This window comes from Parasteatoda tepidariorum, chromosome 4 (assembly GCF_043381705.1).
Source record: "Parasteatoda tepidariorum isolate YZ-2023 chromosome 4, CAS_Ptep_4.0, whole genome shotgun sequence".
NCBI lineage: Eukaryota > Metazoa > Arthropoda > Arachnida > Araneae > Theridiidae > Parasteatoda > Parasteatoda tepidariorum.
In genome coordinates this window covers 12,905,018-12,920,330 of record NC_092207.1, presented here as the reverse complement: position 1 = coordinate 12,920,330, position 15,313 = coordinate 12,905,018, and the positions used below count along the sequence as shown (strand labels likewise).

Sequence of the window (15,313 nt, the reverse complement as noted above, 5' to 3'; positions counted from 1 at the left end):
ACGAAGTTAATCCCATTGAAAATAATCTACAAGAAACGATTTCAAATCGCGAAGGTGCGAAAACGAACATGTGATATAACGATATAAGGTCTCAAAAGTGATTCTGATTCTACCGCTCATCAGTCAAGGCCGTCTCAACATAACGAAACAATATCGTCTTCCACAGCGCGAGTTGGCATCGGAACGTAAGAGAAAGTCCTTGCGTGTATCGCTATATCGCTATATCGTTATATCGTCTTCTTCACTCGACGACTTAAATCAGATTTCTGATGCATCGCTTGGAATGAAAGTTGCTGTATCGGTTTGCCGATATAGGCGTTAAATCGATATGTCGCGATATATCGATTTATAGCCCAGTCCTAGCTATGACTGATCAAAAATTAAAGCATATTTATTTTAGATATCTTGGTTAGGTGATTATGCTCGTAAGTATTGGTGAAGTAGCTTAATTTCTAGAAATTTCATATTACCTTCAACAACTTTGTAACATTTTTCCTAAATTCAGGAGTTTTTTTTTTGGTATATTGTGAGATTTACCAGTGATTTGTAACAAAACAGTCACATGATGTACTGAGGATTAAAGAACAAGTACATTTTATTAAGTTTTATTAAAAGTAAAATTCATGAACGCCATTCTATGCTTGTATAATAATTTTTTCTTACTTTTCTTAATATGTAAGTACATCTTTTTTTTAAAAAATAATATTTTCAATGTATTCTTGAACTATGTAAATTATTCATAATTTTGCATAATATTACTAGTTTAAACTTCATATTTCTGTAAAAAAGTTTCTCAAACTGTCCTATTTGTAACTATTAAATATCGATTTGTTAGCACAAAGTTCATAGTTTCTAATTAGTATATATAATAATAATTTTTCTCAAATTCTTCCATTTGTAACCATTGAATATCACATTGTTAGCACACAATTCTTAGCTTCCAATTAATTTTCAATAATAACTTTTCTCAAATTCTTCCATTTGTGACCATTAAATATCGCTCTGCTAGCACAAAATTCTTAGTTTCTAAGTGGTATTTCAGTAATAATTTATCGAAAACTCTTCTATTTGTAACCGTTGAATGTCGCTTTGTTAGCACAAAATTCTTAGTTTCTAAGTAGCATTTCAGTAATACTTTTTCTCAAACTCTTCTATTTTTAACCATTGGATATCGCTCTGTTAGCACAAAATTCTTAGTTTCTAAGTAGTATTTCAATAGTAGTTTATCTAAAATTCTTCTATTTGTAACCATTGAATATCGCTTCGTTAGCACAAAATTCTTAGTTTCTAATTAGTATTTAAATAATAACTTTTCTAATCCTCTTCTATTTCTTACCATTGAATATCGCTTTGTTAGCACTAAATTCTTAGTTTCTAAGTAGTATTTCAGTAATAGCTTTTCGAAAACTCTTCTATTTCTTACCATTGAATATCGCTTTGTTAGCACTAAATTCTTAGTTTCTAAGTAGTATTTCAGTTATAGCTTTTCGAAAACTCTTCTATTTGTAACCATTGAACATCGATTTATTCGCACAAAATCTTGAGTTTCTAAATGGTATTTTAATGATAACTTTTTTTCTCCCACCATTTGTATTCATATATTTATAACCGTTAAGTTTCTATTTTTAGAATAAAATTCCTAGTTTATAATTAATATTTTTAATAATAATCATATTTATTTCACAAATAGCTTTTTTTTTTCTATTTAAAAAAGTGTCATGTACATTAGTAAAGCTATTTACCTTTACTTTCGACATGAAAATTATGATACATGAAAGTTATCATTTGTTTCTTTAACATCCTTAAAAGTTTCGTGCTCAGATTTATTAATTAACATAATATTTCTGGTCTATAGTAAATATTTCTTTGGAAACTTTTTTTATATCCTTATCAAAAATCAGTTTTTTTTTATGTTTAAAAATTACGAAATAATCCTTTAAATTATTTATCCTTGTTGTTTAAATGAATTTTCCTGTAAAGCAATGGCATATCATAGAAAGTTTGATTTATTTAAAAGATTAATTTAGATAAAAAATGATAAAAATAAAACTATTAAAAATATGACATAAAATGATGCTGCTCATTTATCGTAAACATCAGACAGTTTTTTTCCCTTTTTATTGTAGAGTAATAAATTTTTCTTATGTTAGTGTTATAAAATCTATTAAGAAAGAAAAATGTTAAGAAATGTTCAGATGAAAAGGTACGTAATTGTCATCAAAAGCAGAAAAAATAAAGTACACATTATTAGTTTTCAAAGGAAAAAAAAAACGTCTAAGAGATCATTATCTTTTTCTTGATGAAAATTTGACTTATGCTAATAATCTAAAATACCATCGTAAAAAGGAAATTACTATAAGATTATTTAATTAATGAAAACTTTTAGCAAATATCAAATATTGAACATAAAGATAAAAACATCGAAGGAAATAGAATATGTCAAAATTTAATTTGAAAATAAGTAATATTTTCTAAAAAAGAAGGGAAAAACTGGTTATTAAAAAAGTGCCACTTGAATATTAAATTTATTAATGAGGATATGGTGTAGGATTATGATTTAAATGTTTATTTTGTACAAAATATGCTTTTAGTTTAGGTATTTTATGTTTATACTTTGTTATAGATGGTTTTTTTATATTTGCGTACATTGAGAGTATTATATATCATATAGTTAGATACTTTAGAAAGCTAAAAAGAATAATAACTACTAGTTCATGATAATTTGTTATTTTTGGATAAATTTTAATCATTAAACTTTTATTTTCATGACAGTCTCAAACTATAACTGCTATTTTAAAAATTGACCTATTTTAGCCGATATTGATGAAAAAACTGCCTCCTCCTAGTTAGATTGTCTTTTTGTGATGGTTTCTAATTATCAACTTCTTATATTCATGGCAGTTTCAAAATATAAATATTACTTTAAACAGAAAAAAATTTTGAATATAACAATAAAAAACTATTCATTTTAGTTAAATTGAGATTTTATGACAGTTTTTAATCATCGACCTATTATTTTCATAGCTATTCCAAAATACAATTATAACTTTAAGAAACAACCACTTATAACACTAATATAAAAACTACTCTTTCTGATATATAGGAGTTTTTAAACAATAACTTCCTTTTTTTGGGCCGATTCCAAAATATTGCTATAAATTTATAACCATTTATAGCTCTACTATTGCAAAAACTACCCGTTCTAGTTAGATTGTAATTTCATCGCATTTTTTAATCATATATTCTTACTTTCGTACCGGTACCAAAGTATGCCTATAACATTTAAATACAACCATTTACAGCTCATACTAACGTAAAAACTACTCGTTCCAGTTAGATTGCTATTTTTTCGCATTTTTTAATCATTAACTTCTTATTTTCGTACTGGTACCAAGATATGTCTATAACTTTAAAATATAACCATTTACAGCTCATACTAACGTAAAAACTACTCGGTCTAGTTAGATTGCTATTTTATCGCATTTTTTAATCATTAACTTCTTATTTTCGTACCGGTACCAAAGTATGTCTATAACTTTAAAATATAACCATTTACAGCTCATACTAACGTAAAAACTACTCGTTCTAGTTAGATTGTTATTTTATCGCATTTTTTAATCATTAACTTCTTATTTTCGTACCGGTACCAAAGTATGTCTATAACTTCAAAATACAACCATTTACAGCTCATACTAACGTAAAAACTACTAGTTCAAGTTAGATTGTTATTTTATTATTGTTATTTTATTTTTTCAAGACGGTTCAAAAACATACAATTCACGTTAAATAACGACTATTTTGAGGTTTTGTACCAAAATGTCGCATTGAAAAATTAAGTTAAAAGAGAAGCCTTCTAGTAACGCCATCTTTCATTACTTTTTTTCCTAAAGTACACCTATTAAACACTGAAACAGACAATTAACAACAGACAACTAATTAATTAAACACTGAAAAAAATGTATTAAGTACAATTCGTTAGATATTTGGTTTTGCATTTTAGAAATGTTAATCATTATCCAATGCTTATTTCGTTTTCTTAATGTTGTTTGATTGCAATCACATACCCTCCTCTGATTGTAATCCTGAACTTGACATTAAAATAGTTTAATTCCAATTCATGTCCTGAAATGACTCACAATAATCTTTTCAGTTCAAATCCATTAGTCTGAAAAAAAACAGGATGTATAAGGATTCCGTAAAATCAAATTAATCATCGCCTCTTTCAGCACGTGCCGCATAAAGGAGCAATTAGTTAAAAAGAAGGAAATGTAAACTTAGGATATAATGAGGATATAATGCTCAGGTGCATTTGAAACTGTTTTAACCATGATTAATTTATAAGAAGCTACTTAATATACATGATAATATGTTTGCAGCTTACTTCTTTAATTGTATTATTTTTTGTAACAGCAGAAGCGTTTTAACCTTAAATCTTAGATTGATAGTTTGTACGTCTAGGGGAGGGTAGCCTAAAGCGGGTAGGTCGCCTTAAGCGGGTAGGCAATCGTATCCCGCCGCATGGAGTGCAAGCGCCGATATCTAAGTATGCCGTGATTACCCGAATGCTTACGAGTTTCAATCAGTCTCAGCGGAGCAGAAGTAAAGCGACATGGCGTAACCAATCACAAAATAAACAAATTTATAAGTTTATTAAAAAAACTCAAGGTATGCAACTTGTGGCTATTCGAAAGCCGGCTTATTTTTTTTATTGTCGATATTATTATATTATTCTAACACTATTCCCCCATAAACTACGATGTTCAATTTTTTTTTTAATTTTTTTTATTTAAGGTTATAATTATTTTAGTAAAAAATATGCTTTTGGGCAAAGCGGGTAGGGCAAAGCGGGTAGAGCAAAACGGGTAGATACCCGCTTTGCCCCGATACATTTTTATACTAACTTTTCCGTATTTTTGTAATGATGGGTTTTGGACTGAACGTGGAGATTGTAAAGACTGGGCTCATGAAGCTTGCACAACTTATTCAGGAAGAGGGTCTTATTTTTGGGAACTATGTCAAGAATAACAAATCATAATTTGAGACTGATAAAATAAGTCTAAAATTGTTATTTAAATGTTATTTTTAACGTTTATTATACGTGTGATTAAGGTCTCATTATTAATGCTTAAGAAAATTAATATGCGCTTGTATTTGTAAAATCTATGGTGCTTACCCGCTTTGCCCAAACGGCTTACCCGCTTTAGGCTCCCTTGTAGGGCAAAGCGGGTTTTTTCAATGTTTTTTATTTTTGATAATAAATAATCATAAAATTTAAAATAACGCAATAATCATTTTTTATTTTAAAGTTCAAGATCTCTCTTAAGAAATAAAATCAAAAACGCTGCGATAAAAGCCCAAAAACTACACTTTCTGAGTGTTTATTGTTAACCTACCCGCTTTAGGCCACCCTCCCCTATCGATCTTAAAGATAAGAAGAAACTTAATTTAAAAGTATTAAAATAAATTCTATGTATTTAAAATAAATGAAAATAGGAAATATTTTTATTTCTGTTTGATCAGGAACTAAAACGACAGAATACGTCGATTTCGGTAATTATATTCGGAAGTTGAAGGTGTTAACTATGTGAGTGATAAGGCTTTAAAATTATTTGGACAAGGCTCAAACTTTACATACTTGACCGTTCACGTAAATATTCAATCAAAATTGTCCTCAAAATTATATACGTTTTTATTCATTCTGAAATGTTTGGTGACGTAAAAGTTTAATTCTGGCAATTATTTTTAGACTAATATTTCAGACTAACTTATTTTATAGACTAACATGCCTGGTTGGACAAACAAAACTGCCATAGACCTGGTAAATGATGCGCCTTAAATTTTTCGCTTCAGATTTGTCAAAAGTAAAGTCATTTTCTTATTTTCAGTTATTCATAAAGGCAGCTTTCGAAATTTTATACTTTGTTATTTGTTTTTTACTTTTGAGTCTGTTAGATTATTTGTGTCACAAAATGGTCGATATTTTGATTAATGGTAAAAAAAGCAATATACCCTTGCTACTTATGAAATAATTTAAATTTATTTTGTCATCCGTCTTAGAGCTTTATTTAACTTTTGAAAACTCTAACTGTAAGAAAAAAGTTGACATTTGACGTTTGATGATGAATTTCTGTTGACAAAAGCATGGCATTAAATTCTAATTGAATCCGTCAAGAAGTTATTGAAATTTCAATCGAAAGATTGCCTCCCCCACTTATATAAAGCGAATTAATAAAAACTTATTAAGAAATTAAAATAAATTAAAAAATATTAATTGATAATTGTAATTTTCAAAACTAAAAAGTTATAATTTGTAATCTATAAATGTATCGTTTATTAAATTTAAGTTGGTATATATTAGTGAAGTTAATGTTGGTATATATTAGTGAAGTCAGGTGGGTATTAGAAAAAAAATTATTAGGGAAGTTTAAAATTATATATTTTCGAAATTTTTTGTAGTGATATTTTGTAAATTAAAAACAATTGTTTATTAAAAGACATTGTATCAACATTTAAAAATTTATTTTTTATGTTTTGAATCCCCTACCTTTCTTACTTTAAAATAAAAATTTAGAAAATTTGACTTTTAGAGTTAAAAATATAATAATTATACGTGTGAAGAACAGGTACCAACGGCAAAAAATCCCGAGCAGGTATATATATATANATATATATATAATTCTAGATTATCAGAGCTATATTTGTACTAAGATATAAAATTCAGAAAACGTAGATTAATTTCTTTCCATTCATATTAAAAAATTTATTAATTAAAATAAAATTATACGTAAATTAAAGATATTTCAGTGCTGTATAACCTTATCTAAATAACTGCAAATAAGTGCAAATGTGAAAAATTACTGATAGGGAGTGAGCCGTGTTTGGAAGACTTTACCATGCTTCGAAACACCAGTGCTTCATGCTGTATTTCATAAGCATAAATTATTAAAATACTATATTTAACATTTTTCGTTTACTTTGATTTAAATTAATATTTAATAATAAAAAAATATGAGAAAATATGCTTAATGAAAATCCTTTCTCAAAGGGTTAAATCAAAAAGAGCATTTATCTCAAATTTAATATTTATTGCACAAAATTTACTCTATCAACCGTATCACAATCATAAATGTGATTAAGAAGTCACAATCATAAAAGTGATTAAGAAGGCATGTATAATTAAAAAATAGTAATATTTGCGAATAGTGACTCAAACGACCAACAGACCTCCTAAGTGTTTTTTCGTTGTTTTTTAAATCACGTTTAAAATTCTGAAGCACTTAGTAATAGTACTTTATTTACAATCAATTTTGTTTCTATTTTTTAGGTGTCCAAATCGGTGGAATATGGATGAGGATGAACCCAGTGAAAGTATATGGACAGGAGATTACCAATATTTATCAAATTCAACAACGTCTTTATATCCACCGACAATAATTGCAACACAAATTGCAGTTGTTGATCCTCTGCTTCAGAATCCGATACCAGCCGAAATATTCCGTTACATCCAAATAATATCATTATCCCTCATCACTATCTTAGGCTTTGTGAGCAATTTTCTGGTACTTTTACTCTTCTACAGAAAGCCAACTTTAAGGAGCTTTTCCAATAGATTCGTTCTCAATCTCACGATATCTCACTTTTGGCAATGTATCCTGACATTGCCTACAACAGTAATGTCTGTGGCAGCAGAAAAATGGCTATTTGGCGACATTACATGCATTATAAGTGGATTCCTGTTCATAACGCTGATCATCACTTCCGTGCTGACCCTGTTACTTATTGCTCTTGATCGTAACTTTGCTGTCAATAGTCCTTTGCATTACACCATGACCATCACCAAGAAACGCACAGGTTTTTTGATCTTCATGACATGGTTCATCGGGGTGCTGGTCGCCTCACCGCCATTTTTCGGCGTAACGGATATTAAATATCGACCACAATGGCACATGTGCACACTTGAGTGGGAGCATAACGAAACTTACAGTTTGGCATACGGGAGTGTCCTAATTGTTCTTGGTTTCATGGTACCGTTCCTCACGACAATATGCGTCTATTCATCAATGTTCCAAGCAGCCAGAGACAATTCTGAGAGAGCCAGAAAACACAGTGTAAACAGTACCATTGTAGAATCTACCCTTCCCGAAACGTCTAGAGTATCTTCTTTGCCCCCTAAAAAGAAATACCGCAGGTGGAGTTCCGGCTCTAACCAGTTTTTTGGCGAAGAATGGAAAGCAGTTAGGACTGGACTTCTCGTTGTGATGACATTTACACTATGTTGGCTGCCATACTTTACAGTGACGTCCTTGGAAACTTATTTTTATGCCAGCAACAAAATACCAGATTATGTTTTGTTCATCGTTATTCTATGCTCTTCTAGTGCTTGCATTATAAATCCTTATTTATATGTGTTTAGGAATAAAACATCTCGCAAACATATTAAGCAAATAATTTGTCCCACTAATCTCACTAAAAACAAAAAATGGATTTTCCAAAAGGAAAACAGAGACAAAAGTAATCCCACCACACTGAATCCTTGCATCCTAACTGCTAGTCTTGAAAACGAAGGGTCAGAGAAAGTGAAAGCTCTTCCTGCTCTGTATCAGGACATTGATGGCCAATGGCAAGTATTCAGTACATCAGAAGAAAGAAGTCGAGACGATATCGATGAAACTGTATCAAATGTATCAGATGATGATTTCTTCGATAGTGGGATACACAGCTTACCAACCAGGAAGACTTTCAAAACTTCGGGTGGAAATGTGCAAGCTATATACAATAACTCTTTTACTCGCAGTGCCACTCTGAAAAACACATCTATTACGCAAGGTAATGCTTCGAGCAAGTTGTTGCTTTTCCGAATGAAGACAAGCGTGAATCGAGATTCCACGAGCAGCGACACAACAGATAACTGCAGTATTTCGTTGGAAAGCACCAATAGCAATGAACAGCATGGTGACTCAGATGTTGTGCTGCCATCTAGACGTGGCATTGGAAAGTATCTTTTCAATACTTCTGAAGAGCTTTTCGAATCCAGGCCTGCCGTGACATATCACAAGAAGCCAGTTGCTTCGAATGACGAACAAAAGAACACGAGTGAAACGCGAAAGGGCATGTCGTCTTTTGGAAGTGCGAGAAGAAAATCCTTCATTCACAGCCACATAAGACACAAGAAATCCAGCGAAACAACCCTAACGTCTTCAACTGCTTCAGAAACCCTTGATTCTTCTTCAGCAAATTCACTTACAAAGTCTAGTAGCAATTGTAATAGGCCTAAGTTAATCAGGCAAGTACAAACTATTGAACCCCCTGAAGAACATAGTGAAACTTGACTTAGATATCCCATATAAAAATACTGATTTTAATTAGACCTTGCTTTAATTTAATTTTAAGGCATCGCCATTCTGACCAGTTTCTAAATACAGAAATGCTAAAACGTTAGGAACGGGGTTGAAAGTCCATATATATATATGTATATNACGTATATATATATATATATATACATATATATTTCAAGACGGAAAAGAATAAAAACTGGTAACAAATAAATTTCATTTTTAGCTTTTTTTCGGGAATAAAAGAACATATTCATAACAACAATTCAACAATATGTATTAAAAAAACTACACTAAATTTATTTGAATTTTTTTTTTTTAATTTTTAAAAAAATTGATCTGAGCTTATTTCAATCTGAATTCGGCATTTTTTTTAGGTATTTTAAACAGAGCGGTTGCGTTATTTTGTGATTGATATTTAAAAAATAATAAATACACAAAAATAAGTTATTAAAAAATTACTTTCATTAATTTATTGGATTTAAAGTCTTTTCAAAGAGGAAAAAAATGAGAAGCTGAATTTGTCAATAACTTAAAAGGTTTTTTTTCTTCTAAAAATGCTTATAACGCATGTATAAGAAGGTAAATAAGATGTTTCCAAAACAGTGGATTGAGTTGATTTTCAAACCAAAAACCATGAGCAAGGTATTTTGTAATGTCCTCCCTTAGTACTTATTTTATAAACCTTGTTAAAAAAAATATATATTCATTAATGAATGTAATTTAGTTTTTCAGTATCTATCTACTTAATATTAATTTTCGACACCACATTGAGAAAAAAGTATGATCAAAGCTAAAAAAAAAAAAATGATAATAATTACTGTGTTTCTGGCTCTATGGGAACGCCAAAAAGATTTTATCGAATCGCTTTGTCAATGAATTTGGTAAAATTAACAATAAAATATTGTTTCACAAAGTGTGATAGAATTTTTAAAATGTGGTAAAATTTAGTAATTTTATCATTATTTAGTAATTTTATCATTGCATAGCAACCATATATTAGATTATATTTATTTTGTAGTTTTTTACTTACTGTGTGGGTATAAGAACTATACTTTTGTAAGTCAGAATTACAGAGCACCCTGTTTAATATAAAGAATGAAATATATGTATAATACAATATGTGTAATATAAGATTAGTTGTTAATCAGATTAAAAAATTCAATTATTAGTTTTTTTTAGTTTTGGTAAATTATAAAAGAAATGAACCAAGCAGTCTAAACCAGATTAATTAGATTCATAACATTGATACCGTAAGTGCTCTATAATTTGCTTTATAATGATCGAGGCGAAATAATTTCGATTCAAATTTTCTTTAAAAATTTAAGGTACATTTACATATGAAATTGCCTTTATTTTTCTAATTGATCATAATTTATAAGAAAAGTTTGATAAAATGTTTAAGAAGTATTGCATAAATGTATATTTGTATAATGTACACTTTAAGACTGATAAATTTTCTTATTTCTACTAGATTCAATGTGAAAGAGATTTATTAAGCACTTTCTATTTTTAAATGTGAGAAAAAATTACATGATAAATCTTTTTATAAAATATATAAATATGATCAAAGTAAATAAATCACCAAAATTTGAGTTGACATTTATTTGCATTTAAATTCTGAAATATAAAATCATAAAGTTTCTGCAATATTTTACAATTAATATGTAGTAGTAGCATTTTCTGATATTAGAAGGAATATGTAAGAAAAGAAGAACGAAAATTTCTGTTTATAAGTTAAAAACCATGTCATTTCTTAATAATAGATTTTATGCATAAACTAAATTCTTAACTTTGGAGCTCAGCGAAAGATGGTACTAGGGGTAATTTTTGAAAAAAAATAGACTTCTCGGGAAAAAAGAAAAAATTTTAATTTTAGTCTTCTTTAATATTCACAATTAATTATATTTTTCAAAGTTTTAAATTTTTTAGATCTCAGCGGGTAGAGGAACTAAGTGAAAAATTTTAGTTAACACTAAGAGAAAAATATGCTCGTAACTACCAGAATCTGGTAAAATTTACTGCTTTTCTGGCTCTATAAGAATATCAAAACCTCGGTAATTGTTACCGAAACGCTTTGATAGTGATTTTGGCAAAATTAACAATAAAATATAGAGGAAATTTTGAAAATTCTGGTAAAATTTGGTAATTTTTATCATAAGCATGGCATAAAAACCATTTATTCGGTTGAATTTTCTTTTCAGTTTTGTATTTTTTTACTAATTGTGTGATAATGAAAACTATAATTATGAAGACCAAAGTTTCCAGTAAGCCGCTAACATATGAACGGAATAATTTTAAAATGGATGGTTTATTAACCAGATGATGGTTATAATGGATGTTTTTTTATGAATTTTTTTTAACCAGAGATGCCACTATCCTATATACTTGGTTTATTTGTTCAGTTAAGGTTATTTCTACATTTCCCAAAACGAATAGATTTGTTAAAGTGGTATTTTCTAGTCATTCATTCTTAAAAAAACCATTTTAATTTATATATTTTCAACTTTTGCCAAAAATGGATTCATCAAAACCTATGTGATGAGGTTTCCGGCCTAAAAAGCATAAACACTAGTGGGAGTGGAAGTATTCAAATTTAAATAAGTGACTTATTAAAGGCAGCAAGGAATTTAACCCCTTAACAGTGGACACCTTAACCCCTTTAAAAGGAATTTAACCCCTTAATATTTCAGAAAAATGGACCAAAAATAAAATTTTTTTTTACTGTTTAATTTTATTCTTTATATTATTATAAAGGTAGAAAATGGTTTTTTATTACAAAAATAAAATTTTAAGGGCAATAACTACTGTATTTATAATTTTATCAATACTAGTATAATGTAATATAAAAACTCAATAATGTATTATAACAAGTTTAATGCAATATGAAAACACAACAATATGATTTTCGATAAATAAACTTTACGAATCGTTTACAATATGCTATATCCCAATACTGCATACTAGCCCATATCGTAATCAGTGAAAAACTAGGACCACTAATGCCATCTATTAGGAAAATAGTGAATTAAATATTCCAAAGTAGAAACGTACTCAGCTCGAGCATCACAAAATAGAAACGTTAATTTTTCTCCTGCCCAAAGTCAGTTCGAGCCTCACAAATACTGCCCGTAGTAGTTGCCCGAACTAGATTCGGACGATACTGGCAAGGGGTTAAAGATCAAATTTTAATCGTTTACAAGCTAAGTCTTGGTATAAAATATTAAAGTACGAAATTTGATATTTGAGTCAAATTTACTAATTATAGGACTTGACTCTCAGCCGTATTCCTAGCAAATTTAAGCTACTAAAAACGCTAATCTAGACAACACAAACTTGAAACTAACTCTCGATTCAATCAAAGTTAAAGAGTGGCTAAAGTTATATATGAATTCGTTCGAAAAATATGCACTTATTTAATATTTCATTCAGTTGAACTTTGATTCACTATACTTAAATCAAAAGGTTTAATATGAAGTAAATTCTCCGACTCTATATACGGTTTCAACTAGTATATCATTTAATCAAGTTTAAAAATGATTAAGTTGAATGATAAAATCGTCAGCGTAGTAAGATTTTAACAAAATTTGCATCATATTACGGTTTTTGGTTCTGTTACAGTTCAACATTAAACCAAATTTTGTAGGGTAATAAAAATAAAATAAAAGGCTAATAAAAATGTAAATTGTTGACTAGCAAGATAAAGTATACTCTATATTTTTAATCAGTGTAGGAGTGTTCTTTTTATCATTTACGTAATCATTTACGAACTCAATGATGTGAATTCCACTGAATCCTTGTTTGACAAGGTCTTAAAAATAAAGGTTACTATAGGTTATTTGAGGAGAGCCTGTATATGAATTTCGCCAAAAATATTGAAAGTTTATAAATTGGTGCATTTGTCCCAAGTACATGAACTATGGGTGTATGAGCACATGCTTTGTACAAATTTATGCAGCTTGAACCTATATCTCTCAATAATTTAGCATTCTGTAAAAAAAAAGGAAGAAGTTTTGGAACAACACCGAAAAAGGAATTGACGTCTACGCTCTAAAAAATTTTCGTAAATTTCGGAGAGTTGGTCGTTAATTCATACGGTCAGCTTCTTCTTTTGAGAAAAAAAGCTCAGTGCCCGTAACTGTTAATTTACAACGTTTTATTGTATAAAGCTTCCTAACTGAATTTATGGGTGAATACTCTATTACCATGGTTTTTACTGTCTCAGGCACAAAGTTCCCGAGTTCGAATCCGATTAACGTCAAAAAACTTATCTCTTCAATACTCTATGCATTAGTGATTTCTCTCATTCTTATTCACCTTGATTCGATCGTAAGTCTCAAACAAATTCAAAACTCGGATTAAAGATAATTTTTACGAGCATAGCGCTAAATTACAGCCAGTGGCCATATATATTCACGAGAAAATAATTTAAGGGTAAGTCTATATTTTTATGCTCTTGTTAGCATAACGGGCATGAATTTTTTTTTAACAGTTAGTGATTGGAGCACTTTTTTCCGGTCACAGACGATAATCTAGCTTTGAAAATTTTTTAGTACGTATGACGTCAGAACTTTTGTACCTTCAGTTCCATATAGATACAATGTAACAAATAGAAAAAAGTTCCTGTGTTTATATTGTGAATATTTTTCGTGTTTTTTGTTCTTTTTTTTTAAACTTTAGACACTGTTTTATTAGTCTATTGCTTTTGGTTTGTATGTAATGGCTTAAGTGTTAATCATTGTAAAAAGCATTTGCATATTATATTGAAAAAGTTGGTGTTGACTATTATTGAATTGGTGTTAAATAAATATTCAGTTATTCTTTATTTTCATTGTTAAGTGTGTGCTTTGAAAGCTGTTGTTATAAAAGAAAGAAACATGTTGTTTTTGGAGATATTATATATTTATGGAAAGAATAAATTCGTTTAAAAATGTTGATGTCATTTCTGTCTGCCAATTTCTGAGAAGACGTTTACTTTAATTCAATGAAATGTTTCTGTAAAGTAGTTTCTAGACTGAAAAATTTAAACTACTTTAGAGGTAAAAACAAGCATGAATCGCTTTTTATAAACATATTTTCACGTGCTTTTGCAGCCATCATTGATTTTCGGAAATTTCATATAATTACATGGAAACTGTTAAGATAAAACAACTTAACTCCATACTCTATATCTGGAAAATACAAAATTTGATTTTAAATAGATAATACGAAGAGAAGAAACTACAGTATTAAATAAAACAAAAATGAGATGATCGTAATTAAAATAGTAACATAGTCGAAAATAACACTGCTAGTAAAAGAAATTAAAAAAGTGACGAAAGAAAAGCATAAATAGCACTCATAAAATTGAAGCAAATTCTGATAATATTTGATAAATTATAATAGTATATCGCTGCTTAATTTCAATTTACGAAAAATTTTCCTTGATAGTACTATAATAGTATTGATATTCATTACAACATTCGTAAGTACTAGATTCTTGTTTCGGTAAGTATCTGCGGTTTGAGTTACAGCTAAAATAAAGCAACTCCTGATGACGTTGAATGTTTCTTGTTTAGGATCGATATTTGATATTCATGTGATATATTACAAGAAGAATTTCGGTAGCAAATGTATTTAAGTTCAAAATTTAAGAACTGCAATTTGTAAACATTACTTTTTATTAACTGTTACACTAACTGGAAAAATAAAAAAATAAACGTCGTTTTAAGTTTGCTAGTTTTCATGGACCACAGTTGAGCAATGGTATTTGTCCTCTAAATTTTGAATATATATATATATATAAATATATATATATATATATATATACACACTGGAGAGCCGAAAAAACTGGTACAGGCATGAGTATGCAAATAAAGGGGTATGGAGCCAATCTAAGTACAGCGCTGCGATCCGCAAAGCGTATATAAGACAACGAGTGTCTAGCACAGTTCTTAGATCGGTTACTGCTGCTACAATGCCAGGTAAGTGCTGCTTTTATA

At 29.1% G+C, this 15,313-nt stretch overlaps 1 protein-coding gene across 1 annotated transcript in view; it reads left to right on the top strand.

The window, feature by feature from the left end:
• The window catches only part of LOC107441923 (melanopsin-like), a 54,321-nt gene extending 44,744 nt beyond the window's left edge, over positions 1-9,577 (top strand). The window contains exon 2 of the mRNA XM_016055335.3: positions 7,325-9,577. Coding sequence (XP_015910821.1) covers positions 7,344-9,329 — 1,986 coding nt within the window. The 5' untranslated portion in view covers positions 7,325-7,343 and the 3' untranslated portion in view covers positions 9,330-9,577. The remainder of the gene's footprint in view (positions 1-7,324) is intronic.
• Positions 9,578-15,313: the final 5,736 nt, after the last annotated feature.